The following is a 27989-nucleotide window of genomic DNA, read 5'->3' as shown; positions in this document are numbered from 1 at the left end:
GTCAAGCAGTGTCTGGGCACATTGAGATGGAGAACTGGAGATGCCGGGGGACTTGTAGCATGTAGGTGGCTGTGTGCTTTGGGGTCAGAGAAAGGAGCAGGCAGCTGTTCTGAGGATCTTGGCTCTGTGCCTTCACCCTCACTAATAAAATAGCAGCCCAGTCCCAGGGTCTTGCGAGAGTGACTGCATGGCTGGATGGTAAACAAGCTCTGAGTGTGTAAGGAATCCATTCAGTCACCCTGCAGAAACCTCCGTGGTGTCCCTGCCCTGCAGTCGAGCTGCACGGGAGTGTTAACAGTTCCCGTCAATGAAGCTATGCTAATTTATCTCCCATGAACTTGGCCCATTGCTTTGGATACATTTCTGGGTCAAGCTATTTATAACCCGGGAAAAGCAAATTTCAAAGGGCTTCTCTTTACAGCAGTTGATGTCACTGTGTCATCAGCTGCCTCCCTACGGGTATGGAAACAATGTCAGCTCTCAGCCTGCTGTATTGGTCGATGGTTGCTATAGTGATTTCCGTGATTTGTTTGGATTTGAGCACGTCCCTCCCGGTGCAGGTGAGCCGCAGCCCTCCATCTCTGCAGAGTCTGACTCACCTATGCTGACCCCGTGGGACAGGTTGAGCCCTGAAGTGAGATGAGCTGGGGAAGAAAATTAACGGCCAGGATAGAAATTCAAGGAAGTAAAATCCAGAGATTGCTAGAGATTTAAAATCTGTGAATCAATTGACTGGAAAGAGCTGAGTAGATCTGTGTGCCTGCAGGTGTCTTGGTCTAGGTAAGCTAATCTCATGCTTTAGGATACAACGGGGCTGGAAAGGTTGGGAGCCCAGGCTGTTAATGAGTACGAGGCAGACTCTTCCTCTCCCTACCTACAGAGATGTAGTCAAGGGGGCTTTTGGCTGTCCCCAGAAGCATTGCCGGGTATGGAGTGTGCTGATGTTGGTCCCAGCTTCTGGCTCATTTCCTTCCCTTGGAGCAGGTGTCTCATGTTCCCTGAGCCCTTTTGTCCCTCCTCTGATGCCAGCTCTTCCTCACCCTTCCCTGTAGGAGCAGCAGGCCCTGGTGTTCCAGATGATGCAGCAAATCCAGCAGAAGAGGGAGCTGCAGCGGCTGCAGATGACGAGCTCATCCCAGCTGTCCATGACCAGCCTCCTGGCAGCCACCTCGGCCCCTCTCCTGCACTCCAGCACCAGCGCCCTGATGACCTCGGCCACCCAACCACCCCCTAGCAGCAGCTCCCTCATGGCCTCCCTCTCCCCCCAGCAGCTCAACCCTAGCAATGCCCTGCTGGCTTCCCAGGCCACCCCACCGCTCAGCACTCCTGGGAACAGCCTCATGGCTTCAGGGACAGGCATCCCACCCGTCCTTACAGCACAGACTAACCCATTTCTCAACCTGCAGGCTGATGGCAACACCCCGAAAGGAACGGTGCGTATGCTGCTAGCACTACCCTAACCCCACTGAGCTTGTGGTGCTAGGTGCTGTACAGACCCAGGGAGAGATAATCTGCACTGTAGTAAACTTAGGGGATCAAGGGGACACCTATGCAGCAGCCAGAACACTGCACTGGCTTTGCTGCATCCCTCACTAGACAGTGTCACGTCCTGATCCTACCCCAACAACTTCCGTAGGGTCCAGACAGGGTCATGGTAGGCGCAGAGGCTCCCAGGGTGCCCTTACGTGTGTGTGTGTGTGTGTGTGTGCAGACATGCACCAGGCCTGCTGCAGAAGCAAGGCAGAGACAGGCTGTAGGTTCCTCTCCGTTAACCCTCAGACTCAAATGGGACGGTGCTCCCCTCGCAGTGCTGGCCCTGCTGGGGCCTCGCGATGAAACGTAAAGGTGACTGCGTGTTGAAACCCTGGGTTAGGAAGGAGTCTTGCACCAGCCAGCGTGTATAGAGAGGTTTTCAGCCCCTCTTTAACACAGCCTTATACTGGAGCACCTCCTCTAGGGACTGGTGGTGAAAGCATCCCTTTGACCTGTCCCCTCCATCCCTCCCCTGGCCTACACCTGTACCAGAAGGCCTGGCCCTGGTTGGAGACACTTAGGAGCCGGAGGCCAGGATTGAGGGGCCAGTCCAGCCTGAACTGGGCAGAGGGGAAACTTGGGGCTCTCAGCTTTCAGATGGTGGAGTCGGAGAGGTTGTGGTGAGCAGGGCCAGGTCAGCAGCACAGCAGGGCTCTCTGCTTCTGCTCCCTCGTGTTGCTGCCTGTCCAGTACTGATACCTGTCTCCTCTACATCTCTTTTTCTGTTTGTTTTTTAAAGAGCATGAATGAAAAGGGAGCTCCTCTTACCCAGGACAAGGGCTAAGCTCCCCCCTCACCCTGAACAAACCAGCAGCCAACTCCTCTCAACCAGGGGAATGTGGCTTTCCACAGTCAGCAACTTTGATACTGTTAGAGCAATGAGCACAAGGCTTCCAAGAAGCATTTCCTGCCGCTGGGCAATGCCAAGAGGTGCTTTGGAAGACAGTACGTCTCTGACCAAGCCCTGGTATCGGGAGGAGCGAAGGTGGGGGGCTGCCTGCCGCCCTGGTCCATGCCACACATGCTCAAAGTGAAGCTGTGTTTCCGTGCAGAGTGGAGGAGAGCGTTAACACCAGATGCCTGCCGGTCTCCTCCCTGCCGTGAGTGCAAGCGTGGGTTTACGTGTGCATGTAGACCCTAGGCTGAGGCACTAGAGACCATCAAGCATCCTTGGCCAAGACCTTGGTGGAAGGAGGCCTCTCTGCTGAGGACTCTCCATTCTGCACAGTGCAGAGGGATCTGGCAGTGCCCTCGGAGGCAGCACTGGATGTGACGCAGCTGGGGAAGAGGGACATGGTGGCAGTGTTTGCATGGTCTGCTTTGTCCAGATGAGGAGGTTAAAAAGAAGTCCTGTAGCTGAGATTTCTCACCTGCTTTTCATCTGCTGGGCTCTTAGGATGCTTTTGTCTCTGTAGCCATCATATGAAGCCCTTACACATCAGCTGGATCCAAACCCAGCCTGAAAAGACATGAGAGCAGTGGAGCGAAGGGTGAGGATTGGTGCTTAGGGAGGTGAAAGCCGCCTGCTTCTCTAAAGGACATTGCCACATCTGCTCTGCCAGCTGCTGTCGGTTCAGCGCTGTCCTTCTCACGTGAAAAGCACACCCTTGCTCCTTGTGCCGTCTCTCACTCTTTCCTTCCAAGGTTCCCAGAGCCCAAAGCTACAGCTTGCAAAAAGGGGCTGTAGCCAGTATTACCCCCACCCTAGCCAGCTTCAGAAGGTGCATTTGAACCTGACATTCGTCTCCCATGCCTAAGCTGGGAGACAGAAATGTCACGGGTGGGAGGCACGAGGAAGAGTCCCAATAGCTGTTCTCTCTTACCCACCGTAAGAAGTCACTCTAGTCCAGCCAAAAACGTTCTTCCACTGGTCTTAGGCACTTGAAAAAATGGATCTCTAAGCAATGGGAAGGTTACCAGTCTCCCAAACTATGACATTGGACGCCTCGTTTGCTTTCGCACCTTTTGACTTAACTCCGTCTTGCAGCCTGGGAGCCTCAGTAAAGAAACCTGCTTCCTCTGAGACTGGATGCGATGGATTGAGTGCAGGACAGGTGGGGCAGCCCCGAGGGAAGGGCAACATCTACGTCAAACGTACGAATCCTCCTTCCCTTCCTTGTCCCCTGGTTAAACCCAGATCTCCTAGGGGACAGGCATGAAGACTCCAGCTAACAGAAACTGAGGGTCTTTTAAAAAACAAACAACAACAAAAAAACAAACAAAAAAGTTGTGAGACCTTAATGGATATTTTCAGCACATTCCCACTGCCCCTAACTGGTTTGCACTATTCAAATTTGTCAGCAGTGGGTCTGTGCTGATAGTACAGAAAAGCTCTATAGGCGAAACTCATCTGCTAAATAACGTCCTTTTTTCCCTCTTCTTTTTTGGGGGTGGTGGTTGGAGGGATATTATCACCACAATGGTCGAATAAGGCTAAAAGGTGATAAAATACCCTTCTGATCTCAGCCTCCAGTTCTGTGAACGGAGCAGAATATTGCTGTCTGCTCAGAAATATATATATATATATATTTATAAATATATATATATATCTAATAAAGAAAAGCTAATGTTTTAACAATGTCAAGAAGCTAATAGAAGGTTGGAGATGGCAGCTAAAAGTGAAAATGCAGAAGGAAAAAAAAAAAAGCTTTCTCTCTTCCTCGCAGTCTCTGCAGTATAGACCCCGACAGGAGCGCCTGGACACGTGGCTCTAGCCGGCGCATTCCCCGTCCCCAGCCAGCTCCTGTGTAAGTTGAGGGCCAAGATGTGCCAACTTCTACCAGCCTGATACATTTACAAAGCGTTAACAATACATCGTACGATATTTTTAGTCTCAAATGTTTTAACATTTTTTTTTTCCCCTCCCTGTCCCTGGAATTGCTCTGGCACAATTGTGTACTTGCACTTTTTGGTCTCCCCCCTCCTCCCTAGCCGTGTTGTTCCCCCTCCCTCTGCAAGCAGCGGTGCCATCCAGCCTGCCCTGTCCCCGCGTCGGTGTGGGCTCTGCGCCCGCCGTGTCGCAGGCAAGCAAATGGGTCTGTGGGACCTGGGGGCAGACGTCCCGCAGTGATGAGGTGCTGGTTTGGGTCGGCAAGAGTATGGACAGAATTGCTAGAAGTAAACGAGTGGCCGTTTGAGTGTGCAGATACGGTATTCTGCCAGCTGCTTGCTGATCCGTGTTTCTGTCTTCCCCCCATCCCCTTACTCTAACATCCCGAATCTGAGCTGCCGCCTGCTCTGCTGTCATGCTGAGAGTGATCCGTAACCACAAGGGCCTCAGACTGTACCTAGACCTGGTCAAAATGTTCCAAATCTTAGCTGCATCTCAAGCTTGGAAATGAAAAAAAAAAAAAAAAAAATCAGCCCGGGAGCAGGAAGGGAGGCAGCTGGAGGAGGGGGGGAGGCTGGTTAACGCCTGTCCCCTTGGTAGTTCTGGCCAGCGCTAGTCCCAGCACGACGCCCGTCACCTCCGAGGCCAACAAAAACCTCCTTCAAGTTGCTTATTTGCAACCTGCAGTCCCCAAATCCTTGTGCAACAACGGTAACGGCCAAGGGCTCGGGCAGAGGTAGCTGACGGAGAGCTTGCAGGCAGGAGGCTGAAAAGCGCTGGCCGGGGCTCTGCATCGCTGCCGGGAAGGCGCGGGCAGCGCGCACGCCGCAGAGCGTGGAAGTCAAGGACTGAGCCGGAGGAATCTGCTTGTCGAGAGGCTGTTGAACACGGGACTGTCCGAGCTGGAGCCGGGTTAGGCTGCGCTCCCCGGTTCCCGTGCTGGTGCCGCGGTGCCCGCTTCCTGCTGGTCCTGGCGGTAGTTTGGATACGAAGCCGCTTTTCTCCCCGGGACTTTCTAGAGTGGGTAGGGAAGAGGCTGAAGATACAAGTCGGGAAGAGACACACAGCACTTAGACGTTTCTCCGACAGCTTCCAAAGGTGCCTGGTCCCTCTGAAGTGTGCTCCTTGCCTGTGCCCCTCAGCCCGGCCCGGAGCCAAGGGTCCCCTTGGCAGCTTGAGGGGAAAGGGAGGGGGCACTTTTGGAAGGCTGACATTAAACGCTTGTATCTTTGCGGAAAAAGAAAAAAGAGGACGAGCAGGGGAAAGAAAAATAAAAGCTAAAGATTATCTGTGTTTCAGTTGCACTGGGGTACTTTTCTTTACCCGTTTTGATGCTAATGTCTCATTTAGTATGTTGCATGTGTCTTTTTTTTGTTTTGATTTGTTTTTTATTAAATAAAAGAGAAAATGTGTATATTTTTGGCAATTTAAGGTAATGTAGCTAAGATATATTTTTTTCACGCTGCTTGACTGTTCTTTATTATAATAAATAATATTAATATTAATATCAAAGACTTTTTTTACTACAGTTAGGGTTTCAAAAATTAAATAATAGGATCTGTGTGATTAACTTCCTGTGTATGTGCTGAAGTCTTGTTGCCTGCAGTGGGCTTAAATGCACACTCAACAGTGTCCTGAGCAAGCAGTGCTTTAGAGGAGGTAGGAGCGAGGCGCTGGGAGATGTTTTCAAGGATGTCTCCTTGGTCTCCTTGCAAGCTTTGCACCGAGCCTGTCCTAGTCCGACACGTCTGGCTCCTTGGTGAAGGGAGACCAGGGAAAGGGAAGAGCATTTCTTGCTCCCCTCCCCCCTTTCGCTTGCAAAAAGGAGGCAATTTAGCCCTGATGTTGTTGTCTTAACCTTAACCCTGCCAGGAGAGGAGGGAGAGGCTGAATGCTGGCTCTGACCTCCCCTGAAGGAATAGCAATCGCCAGTTTTAATCAGCAGAGAGGTCCCCAAACCAAGCCCTGCTGCCCTTGGCAGCTTCCCAGCCGGCTCCGCCGCTCCAGATTCTCCAAAGAGTTTGTCTTCTCCCACAGGCACCAAAGGGAAGGGCTCGTTGTGTTTCTGCCTTTGGTCTGTTTTTTCCCCAACAGCCCTACATAGCTGGGTGATGAAGTCTCTTAAAAATACGTTTTGGAGGGACCTCCTTGTCTTGAGAAAGCAGCCCCCTGCTTTTGACTGCTTGGCTCTTAGATCTGGCCTGAAATTTTAATGGGTTGTTTCTCAAAACTGTCTGCTTTCTGGCTCAAGGACAGCTCAGAGCTCACAGTCAATGGGCTCTGTGGTTCTGTCTTCCTATTCCATATTTAAACTGGAAACTGTTTGTATTGACCTTTGTTTTTTTCCCAACCATATGTGCACATCTGGTATGTCCCATCTGCCTGGCTGGGTCTCGCGGTCCCTCCCAGTTCCCAGGACCCCTTTAAAAGATAGGGGAGAACTTCTCCCGTAGCACCTGCTTCAGTGGTGCCTTTCCTTTCTCACGTTGCTTTACCTGAGCAATCAGCATCATTACCCATGGAGAAACTGGAGGCCAAGTAATATGCCTAGGTTTCTCCAGACAGCCAACAGCAGGACTGGGGACAAAGTTCTGTTCTCCTGAGACCAGTGCAGAGTTTGCTGCACAGAGCATGACCAAGGTCTGTCAGGAAGGGAGGGAGCTAGAGACACAGCAGTCGATAGGCTTTGTAAAGGATATTCTTTCTCATCCAAACAGTTCTCCAGAGGAAGAAGAGTCTTCCATGCAAAGGCTGATCTTGCCAAGTGGGATTGTCAAATACGTTGGGTCGCTGTAGGAAACTTTTGACTGTTCAAGTCAGTTGGACGGAAATGGAAGTTTGGTGTCTGGTTCTGAGAACTTGGTTGCTCTCAGCTGTGTAGCTGCCAGCTGCAAAACTTCCACTTTGTACATAGAAACATTGGAGATGGAGCAGATCTCCACTGGTGTAAATGGACTCTGAGAGTGGAGAGCAGTTTGTGCCAGCTAAGGAACTTGTCCCATGGTTTCTAAGTCTGCAGAGAAATGCTGTGCTCCTTGTTTCAAACCTTTGGCATGAAAGTTGCTGGAGAAGTGCCCTGCTCAGTAGGAAATTTTCCTGTGAACCTGGCAAATCTGGAGAAGAAAGTATGTTAATGCTGGTGGTGCAGGTTGGGAGGGAGAAGCAGGGGATGCCTGTGAAGCACGAGGATCATAGAGCCGGTTCTCTTGTATTTCTTGGAACCCTAAAACATTCTGCGGAAATATTCAGCTTCTTTATGTTGGCTTTTTCCTGGCATGGTTCTCCTCTTTCCGCTCCTTAGCCTCTCAGTAGCATTTCTCTTTCCATTTTGCAAGGATGGAGACTGGAGGGGTATGTGAAGGTGGTGCTGGGCTCTACGCATTGGGTTTTGTGCCTGATGAGTAGGTTGTGGCATCTTCTTGAACAAGGAAGAAATGTATCTATAGCAGGTGCATGATCTGCTGCAGAAAATAATTCCTCCACAAGTTTTAGATCCTGTAGACTTCACTGCAGGCATTCACCAGGGTGTCACCCACACATAGCTCCTGCATGAATGGGGCCTGTGAGTGTCCTTGCTGAAGACAAGCTCAGTCTGTGCTCTCTTGCTCTTTCTCCACTCTGGCATCCACAAGACTGTGCTGGCTCCTGGTTTTCTCCTTGCTACCGGGGTGCTGGGGCTGCCCCAGCTGGAAGGGGATGGTTCAGATGCCAGCACCATCCCTACAGACCTTATGGCTGCAGATGGCTTGAGCCTCGTGGCTCAGTACCAAAGACAATATAGACATAGATGAGGTCTTCTCACATGCTCAGTAGAAGACTCCAGAGGAGACATACCAAGCAAGTGATGTCATATGCTTTGGGGTGAAATGTTCAGCCCAGTTGGCAGGGCAAGAGGTGACTGATATGTCTGAAGCAAGCATGGAGCCAGCCCTCTGGGGTGGTGGGGCCGATGATCGCCCTTGGGAGCTGCAGTTGTTTTGCGGGACTGGAGAGTCAGCTCTGGGAAGCAAATGGTCTTCCACTGCAAAGGCAGTTTGGGGAAAAGGCCACTTGCCCAAGGGCTGCCCTGTTCAGCCCAAGCCTATCAGCTGGTCCAAGATGTACTGCCTGTCCCTGAGACTTCTCTGATGGTGAGAGTAGCCGTGGCGTGGATCAGGGGCCCAGCTCCTCTGGGCCTGAGACAAGACATCAACTCCAATTGCTCCAAAGACCTTTCAAGGTGAAGCCTGTTTTGTTTGCTTTCCCCTTTCCAGTGTATGCATCAGCCCATCCAGAGGGTGATGAGAGCTTTGCCTCTGTTTTGTGTTTGCATTTAAGGACACCTGCATCATCTGTCAAGTTCCAGTCGAGATGGGGCTGAGCAGGCAGCTCCGTGGCCAAAGTGGTTTTTCAAGGGCTCTTTTCCAGCCCAGCCAGTCCACCACATTTCAGAGCTGGCAGTTCATGCTGCTGTGTTATTTAGCATTGCCTTTGGTGTATGCCGTGCTATGCGGTTTCTTAAACCCACATAAGTAAAAATACTCAAGTGCCTGTGATCAAAAAACCCTTGAGGCAGAGAATTGAATGGGTCTCCTGGTGCCTCTTCTTTGTGCATTTATTCTGAGAAATTGAGTTGTTGTAGAGGCTGTGGATGTCACCTTTGCAGGAAAGGGTGAAATAGCAATAATCTTAAAAATAACTTTCCATCAGTATGTCTCAAACTGCAGTTCAAAGAGGTCCTCTCTTCTCCTGTTTTCCAGACGGGGAGGAGGAATTTGATCTGCTCCCCAGCAGCACAGCCAGTGCAGTCCAGGTCTCCTGAGCTTTGCTCTTGCCACCTCTGCCTGGACAAAAGATCCAGGCTCTGCAAGACGTAACACCCAGCAGCGGGGAGAGCGTGGGCTGCTGAGTGTCCGTGCAGGTTCAGTCCTGCAGGGAAGCGTCTTGAGCTGTCAAGACGTGGAAGGAGCCAAAGGGCCTCGAGCAGGAGCAGAGCTGCCGGTGCATGGGCCCGGGGATGGCCGGTGGGGTCATTCCCACAGCCCTGGGTGGTGGGAGGCCCTTCGGCACCTGAGCCAGTGCTGCTGGAGGAGCTTCAGCGGCCGGACGGGGATGGGGGGTAGATGGAGGAAAAGCAGCTGCTGCAAGGAAAGCGGGTTTCGCTCAGCCACCAGCGTCCTCCGTGACTTCAGGCCAGGCAGGGCCTGAGCAGACCGGCCTCCCTAGGGTGCCTTGCTCCTCTGGCACCGCTTTGCTGCTCTTTCTCTTGTGATGGTCACCTTGCAAATCCATCGTATATCATAATCGGTTTTGCATTGAAGACTTAAAGACTTATCCACAGAGAAAAGACAGGCTTGATCGAGGGTCTGCCTTTTTTTTTTTTTTTTTTTTTTTTCCCAGTGATTCGGTTAAATCGGTACAAAAGGCTATGGGATATTCTGGATTGGTTTTGCATTGGACTGAGGCTGTGCAAGGCACGTGCAGTGCCCTTTCCTCAAAGGTGAAACCTTTTTGTTAACCCCGAGCTTGCACCGCCAGTGGCTGGAATCTGGATGGTTATTTTTACTGATACATGACACGTGAAACAGGCGAGTTTCCTACACCGCTGGGCCCTGGAGCTGATCTGCCCGACGGGTCCCTCTCTCGCAGCGCCCGGCCGCAGGCGCGCGGGCTGCAAAACCAGAGCAACATCTGGCCCCTGGAGCCGCCCGCAGGCCAGCAGAGCACAGCAGTCCACGGAAAAGGGATAAACTCGAAAAGGGAGAGCTGGGAGAGAAGTGGCATAAGTCAATGCTTGCATGACCTTTCTATCCCCTAAAAAAAGGTTTTCATTTGAAAACTGCACGGCCAGATTTGTAGCCAAGAACGTACTAACTTTCTTACATATTTGTACCATGGCTGCATGTCGACGTCTTTTGCTCTCGCTGCAGGAGAATCGACAGGACACTTGCATTTTAATTTCTTCTTAAGGACAAAAAACAAATCAGGTGCTAATGGCGGTAGGATGTCTTAGACAGAAAACTGCTCCTATTTACTCTTCTTCTGTCTGCAGTGAGAAAGGAATTCGAGGAGCCGCACGTTCTCCCCGTTGTGCATAACACAAATACCGTCTGTATATCATTAATGTATTTGTATGACCAAGAAATTGTCACAATCCTTGTTCTTTTTGTTAAAAGAATGTTTCCCAAAAAAATAAAAAGCAGGCTGAAAAGATGTGCTTCTGTACCTCCGTGTTTTTGGACAGGTTGGAGCTGATCCCAGCCGTGTGCGAGCTGCCGGCTCTGGGGCCAGCAGTGCCCGGTGACTGCAGGAGGGTGAGGGCAGGGAAGAGGCACCCACCGACCCCCAAACCCTAGAGGCGAGGTGGCCCCCAAAGGGCTTTGGGTGCCCAGAGCGCCGGGGGCTGGCGGCGCTGCGGTGTCAAGCCCTGCCACCGCCACCCTGGGACACAGCACCCGTTTTGATCAGGATCTGGCCCTGCAAGGAGCCGTGCAAGGGGCTGTGCACCAGGGGATGTGCAAGGAGCCGTGCAAGGGGGCTGTGCAAAGACCCTGCACAGCGGGGCAGGCACTGGCACCTGTGCAAGGTGCTGTGTAGCGGAGCCTGTGCAAGGGGCTCTGCAGGGACCCGCTTACTGCGGAAGGGGCCGTGCACTGGGGGTGGGGGCGGGCATGCAGGGAGCCGTGCACCGGGGGGACGTCGTGCAGGGAGCCGTGCAAGGCGCCATGCACTGGGGTGGGGGGTGTTGTGCAAGGGACGGTGCAGCAGGCGTGCAAGGAGCCATGCACCGGGGGGAGGTTGTGCAAGGAGCCGTGCACTGGGGTGGGAGGTGTTGTGCAAGGGACAGCGCAGCAGGCGTGCAAGGAGCCATGCACCGGGGGTAGGTCGTACAAGGGGCCGTGCACTGGGGTGGGGGGTGTTGTACAAGGGACAGCGCAGCAGGCGTGCAAGGAGCCATGCACCGGGGGAGGTCGTGTAAGGAGGCGTGCACTGGGGTGGGAGGTGTTGTGCAAGGGACGGCGCAGCAGGCGTGCAAGGAGCCATGCACCGGGGGGAGGTTGTGCAAGGGGCCGTGCACTGGGGTGGGGGGTGTTGTGCAAGGGACGGCGCAGCAGGCGTGCAAGGAGCCATGCACCGGGGGGAGGTCGTGCAAGGGGCCGCGCACCGGGGGTGGGGGCGGGTGTGCAGGGAGCCGCGCACCGGGGGGGTGGTCGTGCAAGGCGCCGTGCCCCGAGGCGCGGGCCGCCGTGCCGAGCGGCGCGCCGCGGGGGCGGGCCGGGGGGCGGCCAGGGGGCCGGGGCCGGTCCCGCCGCGCTCCCGCCTCTTCCGGCAGCGGCGGCGGCGGGCGGAGCCGGGCCGGGCCGGGCCGGGCCGGGCTGGGCCGCGGCCATGGCGCTGCTGAGACCCGCGGCGCTCGTGACAGCGGCGGGGGCCGCGGGCTGTGTGCGGCGGCTGGCGCAGGCCGCGCAGCCCTTCGCGGTGGAGCTGAAGGCCGGGAAGACGTACGCGTGGTGCGCCTGCGGCCACAGCAAGAAGCAGGTTTCTGGAGTGTTTTTGCCCTCCCCTTTTTAATTTAATTTCCTGTTGTGCCCTCCGCTCCGCTCCGCGGCGGGCTGCGCGCGGTGCGGGGGCCGCGCTGCGCCGGCGGCGGTGCTGCCCGGCTCCCCGCGTTGCTTTTTGCAGCCCTTCTGCGACGGCTCCCACCGGCACACGGCGCCCGGCGTCGCCCCGCTGCGCTTCACGCCCGACGCCGACCGGCGCGCCCGGCTCTGCGGCTGCAAACGCACCCGCTCGCCGCCCTACTGCGACGGCAGCCACGGGCGGGCGCCGCCGCCGCCGCCCCGCGGCCCGGACGGGGCCCCCGCCGCGCTGCCCCCGCGCTGCAGCTCCGCTCCTGCTGCCGCTGCTGCTGCGGGGGGTGACGGAGGCCCGCAAGCAACCGCAAAAGGAACAAAATAAAAAAGAGGGGAAAAAAATGAAAATTAAAAAACCCGCGCGCCACGGGCTCGGGGGGGCCGCTTGTGCAGAGCCGGACGGGCGGCCGCGCGCGCACGCGCCAAGTCAGTGACAGTCTGCGGCGTTTATTACATTTACAAAGCTGTATAGTTATACAAATGTTTAACCCATAACGATACGTGAATATCAGAATATATTACAGGACATTAAAACGTCGTACAGGATGCAAACGTACAGAGCAATTTGGTTTGTACCATATAGGGAAAAAAAGAAAAAAAGAAAAAACGACCGCCTCCCCGACGCCCCACGCAAACCCCAGGTCGAGGCACTTCTGCCGCCTCCCTCAGTCCATTTTGGCCTATTTACAAGGAAAAAAGGGGTGTCAAAGTCGAGACGAATGGAGCCCCCCTCCCCGACACGCTTCCAGCCCATGGTCCGGCCCCGGGCGGCAGACCCGCGGGCACCGCGCGCCGGCGGGACGGACCGGGCAGCCCCCGCGAGCGCTGCCCGGGCGGCCGCTGTGCTTGCAAAGATGCCTGTAAAGTTCATCATGGGGGGTGCACTACTTAAAAAAAGGGGGGGAAAAAAGAAGAAAAATAACAAGAGTGACATCCCACGTTTCCTGACCTTTGGAGTTCATACAATTCCCATGCTGTTTTCCTTTGGTTCTCCGTGTGCCGTCACACCGCCGCCGCAGCATCCCCCTCCCGCGCCACCACCTGGGCTCTGCAGGCACTTGCTTATATATTTTTTTTTTGCCGTTCATCCACCCCCCCAATGGAGGGGGATAAAAGATAACCCCCCCAGGGCTCCGCATGCCCCCGGGGAATCGTGTGCTTTTGCAATGTGGAAACTCGGTCCCCTCTCCCCGGAGCGCGCAGGCCCGTGCCCAAAGCCCGGCAGCACCTTCCCGCGCTCACCCTTCCCCGAAAACCTCCTGGCTAAAGGCACTGTAGTCGTTTATTTTTTGGAAAAAAAAAATGCACCGCGGGGACAGGAGGAGAGGGTGGGACGGTCGCTCCCCGGCCGCCCTTGCAAAGGGGCAAACGCTGTGCAAGGGGGCTCGTGCTCCCACATCCCCCGCGGGGACGTGCAGCGCCGAGGCGCGAGCGCGATCTTTAGCTGAGCGGAGGGGAAAAAAAAGGGGGGGCGAAAAGCTTACTTACTGTGCATAACGAGAAGGCTTTGCTAGATCAGAGCCTGAAACACTGGCTAGAAACCACACAGGGGAAGCAAAATAAATAATAATAATAAAAAAATAAACAGCAATGTGCACGGCAAGGTAAAGACATGGCGAGGCAAAGCCGCGGCGCCCCGGCTGCACGGACGGGGAGATTTTGGCTTCTGTGCTTGGCCCTTACCTGTGCTTGGCCCTTACCTGCGCCTCCGGGCTCCTCTGCTTATGGCCCCGTCTCTCCGGGCGGCGCGAGAGGCCGGGGGGTTGGGGGGAGAAGAGGGAAAAGCGTTACAGAAAATGAGCAAAAGCAGACGGCAGCGCCTGCGGGACGCCTGGCTCCGGCATGCAGCTTGCATTAAGTTAAAACAATGAAAAATAATAATTAAAAAGAAAAAAAAAAAACATTTAAAAATATCCAACCACATTTATGTGTCTTCTTTGCATCTTAAATTAATCTGGTCAATCAATAGAAAATAAGTATGTATAATTTTTTTTTCTCCCTATGTACACATATATATGTATATATATATAATATATATAGATATATAAAAGCGGGGCCAGCGTGGCTCTTAGGTCAAGGCATTGGCCGTGCCGCCGTTGAGAGTCGTTTTGCGGCAGCGGGGGGCCGCGGGGGGCAGCGGGGGGCAGTTCGAGGTGCCGTTGAGCAGGGGCCCGGTGCCGGCGGGGCCGCTGGAGCCGGGCGAGCCGTGGGTCGGCGCGGCGGGGCCGGGCGGTGCGGCGGCGGCGGCGGGGGGCAGCGCCGCGGGGCTGGGCGCCTTGTCGCTCCCGGACTCGCACTCGGAGGCGCCGCTGGTGTTGGTGCCCTCGGAGTTGGGGGGCTGCGAGAGCTTGAGGCGCTTGCAGGCGGGCTGGACGCGGTATTTCAGCGGCAGCGGCCCGTTCTGCGGCGGCACGGGGTGGGGGGGGGACACATGGGTGGCGCAGGGCCCGTGGGAGCCCTGGCACCCACCGCCAGCCCCCCCCCCCCCAAAAAAGAAATCCTGTGCAAACCCAGCGTTTTGCATCTTGCTCCATCAAAAGGACGACGGGATTTTTTTTATCCCCCCCCCCCCCCCGGGCTTTGCCCCGGCTTCTGCGGGGGGCTCAAAGGCTGCAGCGCCGGCGCGGGAGCATCCAGCACGTCCGCGGCATCCCGCGGGAAAACCCCCCCCCCGCCCCGGCCGCCTGCGGAGAGTCGCGCTCGGCCCACAGCCGGGATCGCGTCCGTCCGTCCGTCCGCGGCGCCTCGGCTTACCCGCCTCCAGGGGTAGATGTAGGCGATGTCCATCAGCGTGTAATACTCCTTCAGCGGCTCGTCCCCGTAGAGCACCTCCACCTGCGCCGGGCAGAGCGTCGGCGCCGCCGGCAGCCCCCGCACCCGGCGTGTCCCCCCCACCCCGCCCCGCCGCCCGCCTTCCCCGCGGCCGAGCGAAGCGCCGGCGCCCGGTCGCTGCGCCCACCTTGTACTTGCTGGGCACATCCATCTTGTTGCGGAGGAACTTGGCCAGGTGCATGACGGTCATCGCGGCCGGGCAGCGCAGGAAGCGCACGCCGGTCCTCTGGGCGCCGGCGGGGACGGAGGCATCAGCCGGGCGGCCCCGGCCCCGGCGCCTGCGTCCCGCCGGAGCCTCCCGCTTCCCGGCGCCCCGGCGGAGCCGCCGCCGCGCGCCGCCGCGCTCACCTTCTCCTTCTGCGCGTCGCCGTTCTCCACGGCGCCGCTCTTCTCCTCTCTGCCGGGGCGGGGAGGGGGGAGAAAAGCAAACGCGAGACCGCGAGGAAGCGGGGAGGAAAAAGCCGGGAACGGCGGGGAGGGGATCAAACACGGGGCGTCGGGAACCGGGAGAGGAAGGAGCCCGAGTTTGCTTAAAAAAAAAATAAAAAAACCCAAAACACAGGCACAGAAAAATTAAAAAAAAAGTGCAAAAGCTTCTCGGCGAGAACATGGTACCTCGTTCCCTCGTGAAACTCGATGGACAAGCTGACGATCTCGTCGTCCGCCAGGCCGCCCTTGTCCTGCTCGGCGACCTCGCCGCGGTCCTCGTTGGAGCCGTTGGGCACTGCGCCGGGGGGAAGGAAGGAGGGATGGAGGGAGGGACGGAGGGAGGGATGGAGGGGGGGAGGGAGGGAGGGAGAGAGGGAGGGAGGGAGGGAGGGAGGGATGGAGAGAGGGAGGGATGGAGGGAGGGAGGGATGGAGGGAGGGGTGGAGGGATGGAGGGAGGGATGGAGGGGGGGAGGGAGGGAGGGAGAGAGGGAGGGATGGAGGGAGAGAGGGAGGGAGGGAGAGAGGGAGGGATGGAGGGAGGGAGGGATGGAGGGAGGGATGGAGGGATGGAGGGAGGGATGGAGGGAGGGATGGAGGGGGGGAGGGAGGGATGGAGGGAGGGAGGGATGGAGGGAGAGAGGGATGGAGGGAGGGATGGAGGGAGGGATGGAGGGGGGGAGGGAGGGATGGAGGGGGGGAGGGATGGCCGGGGGGAAGCCGGGGCGCCGGGGGGCCGCGGTGGGGGCTGCCGCCCTGGCACTCACCCTCCGCCACGGGGTAGGCGGCGTAGAAGTCGCGCCGCCGCTTCATCTCGTCTGCGAGGGAGAAAGGCACGTGGGGAGCGCGGAGCCGGGCAGGGACCCGCGCGGAGGACGAGCCCCTCACCCGCCTCGGGGCTGCTCGGGGCCGAGCTGGAAACACCCGCAAATCCTCCCGGAATTAGACCCGTCCGTGCGCGTACCTTTGAAAAGCCCCGGGACCAGTTTATACACTATATCCTGCAGGGTTTTGTCTGACCTGCGGGGAGGAAAAAAACAATAATAAATAAAAATTAGGGAGAAAAGAGATGGGGGTGCGAGGGGCGCCGGGGCTGCGCCGCGGGCCGAGCGAGCCCCCCGGGAGCCGCTCGCTCCTCCCGCACCCCAGCTCCCGCGAAGGGCCAGCGCCGCCCACCAGCGCCCGGCCCCGGGGCTGCGGGCGATGGGGGAGCCGCTTCGGCACGAAAACCTGTTCCAAAAGTGTCCCCAGATCTTATCAAACTCCAAGATCGGCAAACGCTTCTGCAAGCTTCAGTTTGCATCTTATCTTAGTTTTAAGCTTAGATACAGTTTACAGCTTAGGCTTCGATTTCCTTCAATTGCGAATACTGCAGAAGAGTTGAATTCAAGTTGTTACAAAATAAAGTGATGTCGATCAGCTTTATTTTACCACATTTTGGGGGTACGATCTTTAAAAGCACTCGAGCAGCAGGGGAGGCTGCAGCCCCGTCTTCAGCAGAGACCTTGGCGCTGGCACTCTGCAAACACGTTCGGCTCTTGAAATTGCAGGCAGGGCATTTGGCACATTTTAAAAGCAGCGGCTCGGCCCAATTAAGAAATCTCAAAAACAAAGCAAGAGCAGTGGGGACGGTGAAAAGTAAATTATATCTGCAATTATTTCCATTTTAATAATACAGCCTTTATTTTCAAGAAAAACAAATGACCGTACCAGTTATTCACATATTATTTTTAGCCCAGCCACGGCTTTTATCCCTAATTCCTTGCTGATGTCACTCGGGTTCACGAGGCCCCGCTGTGATTTTATTTCTAATACGCACACGGAGAATTTGCTTTATAATTTACAGCGAGCTAATGGAAAAGCAAGCCCTGTCGCTCGACAGGCAGGTTAATTACGGGGCCGGTCGTTACGCCTGCGAGAGCCAGGAACGAGCGGCCCAGGGCCGCAGCACTGGGTGGGGGGCGCCGGGGAGGGTTAATTCAAAAAACTTCAGCATCTCCGGCAGGACCGTTACCCCTGTTTTAGAGATGCAAGGAGGAACATAAAAACAGGACAAAGAGGTGAAAGCCAGAAAGGCGGGGGCTGAGCTGCAGCAGCGGAGCACATCTGGATCGGGCACCAGGGTGCCCGCGTACCGGCGCCACGCATGCGGGCAGGGATATTTAGGCGATGGATCCGTGGGAGCTGGAGTGTAAATATTTCATAGTGAAGCAAAAAAAGGAAGGAAAAAGTGTTACTACAGAAACGGATTTAAATGGAAGAGGCTAAAAAAAAAGGAAAAGGAAAAGCCCCGTGATGTATTGCAGCCTTGCGTGGTTTCTATGCCAACCACCTGCAGCGCTCACACTCCGCAACGCGGGACGTGCCCGGCCTCCCGGAGCCGGCGCCGGCCTCCCCCTCGGCCGCGCTTCCCACCGCCGCCTCGGCCCGGCACCACCCGCGAGGCCCGGAGCAGAGAGGTTTGACGCTGCAAGGGATGCAGCCGTCCCCTCGTCATCCGTACGACGCCTGCACGGGCCCAGGATGCCGGCGAGTCGCGTGCCCCGGCCTCTCCGAGCGGGATGCTCCAAGTGTGGCCTCGGCGTGGGTGCACGTTGCACCGCGCGGGGCTGCATCTCAGTGTGCTGCATCCCCACGCGATGCACCCTCCTATGATGCATCCTCGCATGATGCATCCCCACGCGACGCATCCCCACGCGACGCGTCCCTGCGCAATGCATCCTCGCACGACGCATCCCCCTGTGTCACATCCCTGCTGGGGTAGCCCCAGGAAGCCTCACCTGATGCTGAGCAGGGGCCTGGTTTTGTGCACCTGGACATCGCACATGGGGCAGTACTTGTTCGTCTCCAGGTAGCGAACGATGCAGGTTTTGCAGACTGAGGGGAGAGACACGACGTGAGCAAAGCCACGGACACGGCAGCGCCCGGCGCCCGGCCGCGAGGGCCCGGGACGGCGGGATGCCGGCGCGGCGGCGACTCACAGGAGTGCAGGCACTCCACGATGGTGGTGGCGTCGATGAAGTAGCCGCCGCACAGGGCGCACATCAGGTGGGGATTGAGCTCCGTGATCTTTATCCGGGTGGTTCTGTGCATTTTGGAGCAGAGCCGCGACGGAGCCTCTCTGGAAGGAAGCACAGCCCCGGGGCCAGGCTGAACTGCGCTCGCAGAGCCCCCCCGGCGCGGAGAGGCCCCCACGGCATCCTGCCGCCCCGCGTTTCCCCACCTTTGCTCCTCTCCCGCTAGCGGAGGGACGCAGCCCGCGCGGGCAGGGCAGCGGGGCCACACGCGCACAAACGCCTGCGCGCACCAGCACCCGTGCAACAACACACGCGCGCGTGCCAGCACACGCGCATCTTTGCTTTCTCCGACGGGAGCGGGCGCTTGCGGGCGCGCAGCTGCGGGCGCCAAGCGTGGGGAGCCGCAGATGTCAGGGTAATTGCTGCCTCCCTGCTCCGGCACTTCCACGTTTACAATGGGAGACGGCGGAGCTGGGGCCCGAAATCGCTGCAGTTTTATTGTTTCTATGGCAACCCCTATACTTGGAGAGGAGCCAGAATATTATTACAACCATGCGAGGCAGAGGGAAGGCGAGAGGGAGGAAGAGGAGGCGGGGGACAACCCCGTGTCAGCATACAGGAGTGCGGGTGCAACGCCAGGGTGAAGGTGTGCCGGCAGCAACGCACGCGCATCCCCCAACACGCACCCCATGCAGGTGCACGCACATATATACATATAGATGCTATACATCCCCTCCATAGGCAGCGGCGTACACGTGCCCCTGCACACACAGGTCGGCCCTGGCTCGCAGGCAGGCGGCAGAGCCAGATCCCCATCGAGCCGTCGCACACCCACTGCCAGCAGCAAAGCAACAGCCGGGGCGGCCCAGCGACGCACAAGCGCCTGGGCACGGGTGTGCGTGCACAGCCCGGGCGTGCAAGGCCATGCCGGTGTGCAGGAGGCGGGGTGTGCGCAGGGCCGTGAGGGCCAGGCTGGGTTTTTGCATGCAGGGGGGTGTGTGTGTGCACCCGGCTGGGCGTCCAGGGCTGCGCACGCGCAGGGGCGCGTGGACGGGTTTGTCCGACGCCGGGACCGTGTCGGACACCTGCTCCGCGGACGCTGCCCTGCTCCCCCCGCGCTCTCCCCGCGCTCCCTCCCTCCCAGGCTCCAATCTGGGTCTCGGATCTAGATCAGCAGCGCGAGGCTCCCCGGAGGCAGGCGCACGGGGACGCAGCGGGGACGGCGATGGGGACACCGTGGGGACGGCGATGAGGACGCCGCGGGGGCAGCGATGGGGACGGCGATGCAGCAGGGACGGGGATGCAGCAGGTCCCCTACACCCAGCCGGACGCAGGGACCTCCAGGACACCCCTGCCCTGCCGAGCGCCCCGCTCCCTTTGCAGAGACGGGATCTGTGCAGTGGGTGCCGAGACACAAGGGCTTTGGGGACCCCAGTGCCCCCCGGTCCAACCCACACCCCCAGGGTGGCACCCCAGGCACCCTGCACCCTGCCGTCCCCGGGCAGGGTCCCCCCAGCCCTTTGCAACCTGCAGGTGATGGGGGGCCGCCCTGGGCTCGCAGTACCCCGCAGAGAGGGGGACCCCGCCGTCGGGGGGAGAGGGGGAGGAGGAGGAGGTCCCGGCCGCAGGACCCAAAGATGCGTTTTGGGTGCATTTTGCTGCTTTTGGTGCCGGCAGCCGCCAAAGGCAGCGCGGGTCTCCCCGGGAGGGGGGAGGGAGCCGGAGACACCGGCGCAAACCGGTTCTAATAAACCCGGGTGATAACAGCGGCGGTTTCCTGCCGCGGGGGCGAACAAAGCCGCGGCCCCCCCCGGCCCCGCTCCCACGCGGGACAGCGCCGCCGGAGCCCCCGGGACCAGCCCCAAACCGGGCTCCAGCGCCGCCCCCCGCCCGGCAGCCGGAGCCCTCGGGGCTGCCCGTAGCCCCCGCCGGGCCGGGCCCCCGCCGTGGGAGCAGGGTCCCGCGTGGAAAAGCGCCGGCAGCTTTGGGGATGTCCCCTGGCCCTGCCCCGACGGCGATTTTCGGGGTCTTTTGTCTCCCCGACCGGTGGCGTGGGGGGGGGGCGAAGGGGGGGAGGGAAGGACGTTTCAAAGTCACCGGCAACTTGGACCCGACGGCCGCCCCGGCTCCCCGGCGAGCCCGGCCCCGCGGACGGCAGCGCCCCCGGGCCGGCGAAGAGCCGGGGCGGAGGAGAAGCCGCCGTCGGGCACGACTGGGATCTCCCCGGCACTACCCGCTCGCTCGCACGGCGGCGCACGGACCGGCAGCCCCGACAAAAAGGCGCCGGAGCGCGAACCCCGCGCTGCCTCCCCACGGACCGCGACCGCCGCCCCGACGGGACCCCCGGGACACGGGCGGCGGGCGCCGGGGGGGGCGCGGGGGAGACGCCGAGACGGGGCCGCGGCAGGGCAAGCGGGGAGGGAGCCGCCGCCACGGCCACGCGTGTCCGCGCATCCGCGTGCGCTCGCGGACACACCCCCCCTCGCCCGCGCGGCGGGACACGCGCGTGCACACCTCCGACACGCGTGACCCCGCTCCCGGGGCGGCGAGGAGGGAGGGCAGCGCCGGCGCAAGCCCTCGGCGCCCGCGGGCCCCCGCCCCCCCGGGGCCGCGCTCCCGGCCCCGCGGGGCCCTTTGTACTCGCGGCCGAGCGGAGCCCGCTGACAGCGGCCGCGGCGCCCGGCGCGGCCCCTCCCGGCCGCAGCCCGCCGCCGTCAGCGCCCGGCCCCGCCGCCGCCGCCGCCGCGCCGGGGGCCGCTGTCAGGGCCCGGCGGCCCCGGGGGGGCGGCGGGGGCCGCGGCACAAAGCGGGGGGTGGGGGGGGGGGGGCGGCCCCATCGGCCATCTTGGACGCGGAGAGAAAGAGGGAGCGGGGCGGGGGGCGGCGGCGCGGCCCCGACGGCGGGGCCCGGCGGCGGCGGGGCCGCCCGCGCCTTCCCTACCTGCTGGCGGCGGGGAGCCCGGGCCGCCCGGCGCGGCGCGGCTCGGCGCGGCTCGGCTCGGCGCGGCGGCGGCGGGGGCCCTTTTTTCTCTCGCTCCTTTTTTTTTTTTTTTTTTTTCCCTCTCCCCTTCCTCCTCCTTTTTTTTTTTTATTTTTTTCCTCCCTTTTTTTTTTTATTTTTTTCCCTCCTCCAGCCACGAGCGAGGCCCCGCCCCCGCCTCACGTGACCTCATTCCTTTAGGGTTTTCGCGCAGAGGTGCGGAGGAGGGAGGGGAGCGAGGGGCCGAGATTGGAGGGGGCCCCCCCTGCCCGCCCCGCCCCCCTTCGCCCTCGCCGACGTGGGGGGTCCGACCCGGCGGGGGGAGGGGGCTGGGGTGCAGGGGTCCCCCTCGAACCTCCCCCCCATCCCCGCCGACGAGGGAGCCGTGGAGGTCCCGCTCCACCCCCCTCCCCGAGGATCTGCTCAGGGAGAAAATGCGATCGCCCCAAAAGCCACGAGAATGGGCCCAAAATCTGAGTTGCCGGAGCCCAGAGTGGGGCATCCCCGCGGCGGCCCCGCTCCGCTCCCCGCTAAGAGCGGCCAAGGTGGGGTTGGGGGGCCCCGTGTCCCCCCCCCGCACCTCGGCCTCGCCCGCCCCCCGGGGTCCTCCCGAATGTCCCGGGGCCGTTTTCGACCCCCAGCGATTGAGTAGCCGGGACTTCCCCCCGGGGGACCGTCACCGGCACCTCGGGCCTGTCACCGGGACCTCGGGGGCGGCGCCGCTGCTGTCCCCTGCTCGGCGGTGCAGGCGGGGCCCGGGACACCCGCGCCGGGACGGGGACTAGGAAGCAACGGGAACGGAAAAAAAAAGACAGAAAAAAGGGAAAAGGAGAGAAGGAGGGAAAGAAGAGCCCGAGCCGGGCTCACGTCGCGGCTGTCTCCCGCGGAGCGGCGGGCCCGGCTGCGGGGCAGCCGGGGGCCCACGGGTGTCCCGACGGCTCGCGGCCCTGCTGCAGCAGAGAGAGCCCAGCGGCGGCGCAGCGCCCACGCGCGTTTCTCGGCCCACGAGGGCAGTGCCGCGGCCCGGGCTCCCTCCGTGACTCCTCTCCGCGCCGCCTGCCCCACGCGGGACGCCCGTGCGGATAGCTCCGCGGTGCCCGGTGCCGGTCCTAGTGCCAGCGCCCCGTGTCCGGCCCGCGTGGCCGGGGCAGGTGCCGGTGCCCAGTCCCGGAGGCGGTGCCCAGTCCCGGTGCTGGTGCCCAGTCCCGGTGCCGGTGCCCAGTCCCGGTGCCGGTGCCCAGTCCCGGTGCTGGTGCCCAGTCCCGGGGCCGGCGCATCCCGCTGCAGGATGCTGCCGCTTGAGTGCGCTGGCCGCGGCGGTAGTTCCCAGCGCGGTCTCTGTGGCGCAATCGGTTAGCGCGTTCGGCTGTTAACCGAAAGGTTGGTGGTTCGAGCCCACCCAGGGACGGTGGCGCAGCTTTTTAATTTTTTTATATGCATTTTTTCATTTAATTGTTCCAAAGGAGTGGGCAAAGGCAGACAAAGAGCGAGGGGAGCTGGAGGCGGAGGCGGCCGGCGCCGGGCTCCCAGTGCGGCGAGCAGGCTGTTCTCTCGTTTCGCAAAGGGCTGTGCAGGGGCTTCGCCGAGCTGGAGGACGGGGGGGTGGCTGTCCGGCTGCTCTGTGCTCCCAAGGCCTGGCTCAGCTGGAAGGGAAGAGGCAGGATGGTGCTGTAGCCCACAGCCATGCCTGCCAGCCCGGAGCCTCCCAGGATGCCGCCCTGGGGGCTCCCTGGGACCCCCGGCGAGGGCAGTGGCTCTGCTCCCCGCTGGGCTCACAGCTCTCTCCAGGCAGGTTCTGGGCGAGGTCAGACGTGTGGGGCTGGAGTGGGGCATTTGGGAAACCAGCTGGAAAAGCAAAGAGAAAAGCGTAGTCTGGCAGGGATGGTCTTCACGTCACCTCCGGGAGCTGCCTGAAACGCTCCAACAAACCTCCTGGACTGCAGAAGCACCAGGCTTTGCCCAAATCCAGTTTGGAGATTCCCCTCTGGCTGTTTCTGGCTTTGGCGCTCCTTCTCTCCCCAGTGCATGTGACGTTCCTGCCAAAAAAAATGTGGCCTTTGACTTAATTCCCGCAAGAAAATGTTTAAAAATGGAAAATATGTTAAAAATACAACAGCCATGGGACAGGCTGAGCCGCTGGGGCTCGGTCCCTCAGCGGATAAACAGGCGCTGCGCGGGCTGGAGGTTTTCACTGAAACCAGGCGAGTGCTGTGATGTGCGCTGAGAGCTTTTCCTAACACGTGGATCTCTTTCCCTTTGGCACAACATCACTCCCCTAACTTAAACATTTAATTCTCTCTCCTCCAAGAGAAGAGAGAGCTGTCGAGCGGGGACAGGGAAGGAAATCCAATACTCTGCAGAGCACGAATCCCTCTTCCATTGCTTTCTGTATAAAAAATGCCCTCGCAGCCACTTGCTGGGCCCCTCTCCTTCCCCTGCCCATGATGCGCTGTGGCTCGCTGTGGTGGAGAGCACTTCCTGAGCCGATGCTTTCCAAAGGGATTTCTCTTCCTGCGAGGAGACTTGCTGTCCCCAGCCCCACCAGGAGTGAGTTCAGGGATTTGCCCACAGTTCCCGTGGGCAAAGGCAGGCGGTGCATGCGCGAGGCCTGACACACACGGGGGCTGGGGCTGTGCATGGCTCAGTGCAGGGGAGGGATGGGTTGTTGGTTAAATTTTGCCAAATTTGACCAACGTCTCTCAGTGCCCAACAGGAGACACCAGGGCTGATGGGCCTGGATTGGGAGGAGATGCTCCCTGGTGGCTCCCAGCGTGGTGGTACCGCGAGAGGCCCTGGGGTGGCCCCAGCCTTGCCTTGGCCACGTGAGTGGTGCTGGGCTGCCACAGGCCACGGCCTCAGCCGCTCCCCGGCACCCTGCGTGAGGGGGTCGTGCCCGCTACCCGCTGGGTGGTGCCCCCGGCAGGTGCACCCAGCTGTGCACCCTCCCTCGTGTGCATGCAGCTGTGCATGCACGCACCCAGCTAGGCAACCCACCCCGTGCATCCAGCTGTGCATGCCTGCCCCCAGCTGTGCAACAACCCCATGCAGATGTGAAATTCCCCCTCCAGCTGTGCCCTGCCCCCTCCAGCTGTGCCATGACCGCTCCAGCTGTGCCCTGCCCCCTCCAGCTGAGCCATGCCCCTTCCAGCTGTGCAATGCCCCCTCCAGCTGAGCCATGCCCCTTCCAGCTGTGCCATGCCCATCTAGCTGTACGATGCCCCCTCCAGCTTCGCCACGCCCCCTCCAGCTGAGCCCCGCCCCCTCCAGCTGCGCCCCGCCCCCTCCAGCTGCGCGCCGCCCCGCCCGCCCGCCCGCAGTCCGCCGCCGTCCCGGCATGCCCCGCTCGCTATGACTCTTCACTTTTCCCCCCTCCCACCTCCCTCCCGCTCTCAACCAACCTTGAAGCCCGGCTCCGCTCGGCGAGCTCCGCCCCCCGGGCCTCCCGCTCCGCCAATAGAGAGAGGCAGCGGCCGGGCGGGCCGCCCCTCCCGCCAATAGGAGAAGGCGAGAGGCGGGGCCCGGAGGCGGGGGCAGACTGCGGGTTTGAGTGCGCCGGTGCGGCGGGGAGGCCGGAGCGGCGGGGAAGCGGTGCGGGGCCTGGTGGTGTCTCAGCGGCCGGCGCCATGGTGAGCGCGGGGCCGGGGCCGGGGCCGGGGCCGGGGCAGGCGGAGGCGGCTCGGGGCCGCGGGGCCTGGGGGGGCCCCGCCGCGCGGGGCCGGCAGGACGCGGCCTGCGGGCGCCCCGGGCCGAGCGGGCCCGTGCGCGGCCGAAGCGGGGCGGGACTGGGGGGATTTGGGGGCTGTTTTTTTCCCCCCTTTTGTCCCCCGGGGACGTGGCGGCTGCCTGGGCTGCAGCCTGCGGGTGTCCGGGCCCTCCCTGCCGGCCCCGCAGGCTCCCCCGCTGGCCAAGAGCTGGAGGGGGGCGGCTGGGGGCTGGCGCGGAAGGCAGGGCCTGGGCGACTCTCCGCCGCCCGACGGTGCCTGCTGCCTCTCTCCTAGTCGATTATGTCATATAACGGCGGGGCCGTGATGGCCATGAAGGGGAAGAACTGCGTGGCCATCGCTGCGGACCGGCGGTTTGGAATTCAAGCGCAGATGGTGACCACGGACTTCCAGAAGATTTTCCATATGGGAGAGAGACTGTATATTGGATTGGCTGGGCTAGCCACAGACGTGCAGACCGTGTAAGTGATGCCTTCACCTGCGGTCTAGTGTTGAGCCTGTGAGAGGCATGTTTTGTTAAGTGGCAGTTTATGTTGAGCTTAAGTGTTTTTGTTTATTCATGGAGGAGGCTGTAGTAGCTGGGTACCAGCATTCCTCCTCTTGTCACTGGGGCTTTCCATCTAGAGTATCTACCTGCCTCAGGCATGCATCAGGAGTTGGTATCTGTCAGCATGCAATAAAACAGTTCAAGCTTGTGTGAAGATGAATGCAGAAGGAATCTGCTTCTGCTTTAACACTGATTCTCATCTCTTCTTGCAGTGCCCAGAGACTGAAGTTCAGGCTGAACCTCTATGAACTGAAGGAAGGAAGGCAAATCAAACCTCAAACTTTTATGAGCATGGTTTCTAATCTACTCTATGAGAGACGGTAACTGTCAAACAACGGAGTCACTTCGACCACGTTAGTGAAGGCAGGCTGTGGTTACTGGAATTGATCTGATTCTAGAGAGGTGGGAGGCTGAGGAGTGCTCCTGTAGAGACTTGTAGTATGGAAAAAAACAAACTTTAGTGACAGTGTTAGCTTAACTAGTGCTTGATTAATAGACAGATCTGTGCAACAGCTAGCCACAGTCTAGCATTTCTGTTCATCTGTAACTTGTATAGCTTTTTACTGGTAATGAATGAAAGTCTCTGTACCAATGGTTGCCTAGGACTGAAGCGTAGATGCAAATCTGATCCTTAACTGAAAGGAAGCAGTAGCTTGCCCCTATACAGAAATTAGAAGCAAAGAGGGAAATACTGAAAAAAAAAACCCTCTTGATCAGCAGGAGAATTCAGCTTCAGTCCATTTTAAACAATTTTATTCCATCAAATTAAATTACTTGATAAATACTCAAACTTGGACCCAAATTCTAGAGTCCCTTTAGATCTTACTGTTTAATATAATCTTACATGGTTATTTAGGTAGGACCTGGAACTGCTTCAGTGTGGTTGGACTGCTATGTCGTGTTGTTTTTCACAGGTTTGGACCTTATTACACAGAACCAGTCATTGCTGGGCTGGACCCCGTAACGCACGAACCTTTCATCTGCTCTCTAGACCTGATCGGCTGCCCGATGATAACTGATGACTTTGTGGTCAGCGGCACTTGCTCGGAGCAGATGTATGGCATGTGCGAGTCCCTCTGGGAGCCCGACATGGTGAGTGAGGTGGCAAGTTCAGCTCTGATTCTTGGATCAGCCTCCCCCTGTTTACTGAAGAACTTGAGATACCTGTGTTGGATGAAGCTTCATCCTGTGGTACTTCAGAATGAGCTCAGAAGAGAGAGGCTATAGCTTATAGTAGTTTGCAGAAAAAATCTTTTAGCCTCTTGGATGGTATTTTGGGTTTGAACAAAATCTGATGACTCTACATTCAGTTTTTATACCTGCTAAAATAGTTTCTGTTCTTCAGGAACCAGATCACCTCTTTGAAACAATCTCACAGGCCATGTTGAATGCAGTGGACAGAGATGCCATATCTGGAATGGGTGTTATAGTACACATAATGTAAGTGCTGCTCTTTTTCCCTACAGAGAAGAGGTAGAATTTAACAAGTTGCACGTTTATGTCAGTTGGGGGATTGGTTTCCAGGGTATTATTAGTCCTGCTCCCTTTCAGCGATGTTTTGTCCATGTTAAACATCGCTTTATTACTCATACTTGCTCTCTGTTCATGGCTATTGCCAGAACTGCAGTAGCCGTGGAAGAATAAGTCTAGGGTCAGACCCTTGCTGAACAGGGATTCCCTAGCTGCATTCCCATCAGAACCCAGGGCTGCGACTCCTCACGTACAGGTGACGTGGGCCATGTGGGTGCCATTTGCCATAGTGGGATACAAGGTTAACTTCCTGACTTTGCATCAGGCTTGCTTCAGGACCATCTTATTTTGTTCTTAGTGCTGTTTCTCTGTGATTCCTGAGCCATATCCCAGGCATTGCTGCTTACTGAACCTGGTAAACTGTCCTGGGGTGCAGAGGTGGGAGGATGGGGATTATGCACTCGGTTGTAAACAATCTACATTGCACAGTCCCTTTTCCCAATAAAATGACAATCTGTATGGAGATGTTAACACTCACTTATTAACAATCTCCTTGTTCTCTTCCCCGTCTAGTGAAAAAGACAAAATCACCACGAGGACCCTGAAAGCTCGCATGGACTAGCCCAGCACAGCTGTTCCCGTGTTTCACATCCCAGTCTACTTGTAACTTTTTTAAAATAAAACTCTTCTCCTCTGTTGTAGTTAACTTTCTTTTTCTTAATAATGAATGTTAGGATTAAGTTCTTATCTCACTCTAAAGCTCTCAAAAAGAGACTACCTTTCTCTCTGAGCTACCTGTAACTAATCCTTCTCAACACGCTGTATCTGAGTGACTGGCTTTCAGGAACACCCAGGGAATCAGCAGCATCTCCTTCAGGCAGTGTGGAGATACCCGTTTTTCTTCTCAGCTCTAAATTTTCTCATGTCCAATACTTGATATGGGGTAGAATCAGTTCTTATTTAAGAGCTCCAATTTATAGGCAGGTATGAACAGACTTTTCCAGCTGTAGTAAGACT

General features: G+C 58.7%; 4 protein-coding genes and 1 non-coding gene across 9 annotated transcripts in view; 4 read left to right on the top strand and 1 right to left on the bottom strand.

Annotated features, from left to right (window-relative positions):
- Positions 1-5830, top strand: part of MLLT6 (MLLT6, PHD finger containing) — a 45332-nt gene extending 39502 nt beyond the window's left edge. For all 3 annotated transcript variants that reach the window (XM_062595650.1, XM_062595651.1, XM_062595649.1), the window contains exons 19-20: positions 1053-1433; positions 2273-5830. In XM_062595650.1, coding sequence (XP_062451634.1) covers positions 1053-1433; positions 2273-2317 — 426 coding nt within the window. In that variant the 3' untranslated portion in view covers positions 2318-5830. The remainder of the gene's footprint in view (positions 1-1052; positions 1434-2272) is intronic.
- Positions 5831-11698: 5868 nt separating this feature from the next.
- Positions 11699-12528, top strand: CISD3 (CDGSH iron sulfur domain 3). Its single transcript, XM_062595686.1, has 2 exons — positions 11699-11881; positions 12026-12528. Exons 1-2 carry the CDS (start codon positions 11732-11734, stop codon positions 12299-12301), a joined length of 426 nt encoding a protein of 141 aa, XP_062451670.1. The 5' UTR covers positions 11699-11731; the 3' UTR covers positions 12302-12528.
- PCGF2 (polycomb group ring finger 2) lies at positions 12408-21251 on the bottom strand. 3 transcript variants are annotated; one of them, XR_009960807.1, is made up of 11 exons: positions 21195-21251; positions 18218-18357; positions 18017-18113; positions 16201-16256; positions 16004-16054; positions 15424-15532; positions 15157-15337; positions 14936-15034; positions 14731-14811; positions 13677-14377; positions 12408-13510 (listed from the first exon to the last, which is right to left on the bottom strand). XR_009960807.1 is itself a non-coding variant. In XM_062595684.1 (10 exons), exons 2-10 carry the CDS (start codon positions 18327-18329, stop codon positions 14045-14047), a joined length of 1119 nt encoding a protein of 372 aa, XP_062451668.1. In that variant the 5' UTR covers positions 18330-18357; positions 21195-21251; the 3' UTR covers positions 12408-14044. The 3 variants fall into 3 exon arrangements, 2 of the variants coding, with proteins under 2 accessions (XP_062451668.1, XP_062451669.1); XM_062595684.1 differs by having other exon boundaries at positions 12408-14377; XM_062595685.1 differs by having other exon boundaries at positions 12408-14377; positions 15157-15205.
- A 1316-nt stretch (positions 21252-22567) lies between these two features.
- On the top strand, positions 22568-22641 carry TRNAN-GUU (transfer RNA asparagine (anticodon GUU)). The gene has a single exon. It is a non-coding gene; the product is annotated as a tRNA-Asn (tRNA).
- Positions 22642-24770: 2129 nt separating this feature from the next.
- Positions 24771-27673, top strand: PSMB3 (proteasome 20S subunit beta 3). The gene is made up of 6 exons (XM_062595444.1): positions 24771-24859; positions 25232-25416; positions 25715-25822; positions 26417-26594; positions 26848-26942; positions 27546-27673. The coding sequence occupies exons 1-6, from the start codon at positions 24857-24859 to the stop codon at positions 27592-27594; spliced, it is 618 nt and encodes a 205-aa protein (XP_062451428.1). The 5' UTR covers positions 24771-24856; the 3' UTR covers positions 27595-27673.
- The last annotated feature ends 316 nt before the right edge of the window (positions 27674-27989 follow it).

This window comes from Rhea pennata, chromosome 26 (assembly GCF_028389875.1).
Source record: "Rhea pennata isolate bPtePen1 chromosome 26, bPtePen1.pri, whole genome shotgun sequence".
Taxonomy (NCBI): domain Eukaryota; kingdom Metazoa; phylum Chordata; class Aves; order Rheiformes; family Rheidae; genus Rhea; species Rhea pennata.
The sequence above is the reverse complement of the archived record's forward strand: the minus strand, read 5'-3'. Positions and strand labels throughout refer to the sequence as shown.

What these genes read in the sequence shown, in the direction of transcription:
- PCGF2 (XM_062595684.1), bottom strand. Translation starts at nt 18,329, where the DNA reads ATGCACAGAACCACCCGGATAAAGATCACGGAGCTCAATCCCCACCTG. An exon ending in CGTGGAGTGCCTGCACTCCT is followed by an intron (nt 18,114 to 18,217) that starts GTGAGTCGCCGC and finishes CTCTCCCCTCAG; the next exon opens with TCTGCAAAACCTGCATCGTT. An exon ending in GCGACGCGCAGAAGGAGAAG is followed by an intron (nt 15,035 to 15,156) that starts GTGAGCGCGGCG and finishes GCCGGCGCCCAG; the next exon opens with AGGACCGGCGTGCGCTTCCT.
- PSMB3 (XM_062595444.1), top strand. An exon ending in CCCTCTGGGAGCCCGACATG is followed by an intron (nt 26,595 to 26,847) that starts GTGAGTGAGGTG and finishes TCTGTTCTTCAG; the next exon opens with GAACCAGATCACCTCTTTGA. An exon ending in GGTGTTATAGTACACATAAT is followed by an intron (nt 26,943 to 27,545) that starts GTAAGTGCTGCT and finishes TTCCCCGTCTAG; the next exon opens with TGAAAAAGACAAAATCACCA.
- CISD3 (XM_062595686.1), top strand. Translation starts at nt 11,732, where the DNA reads ATGGCGCTGCTGAGACCCGCGGCGCTCGTGACAGCGGCGGGGGCCGCG. An exon ending in GCGGCCACAGCAAGAAGCAG is followed by an intron (nt 11,882 to 12,025) that starts GTTTCTGGAGTG and finishes TGCTTTTTGCAG; the next exon opens with CCCTTCTGCGACGGCTCCCA.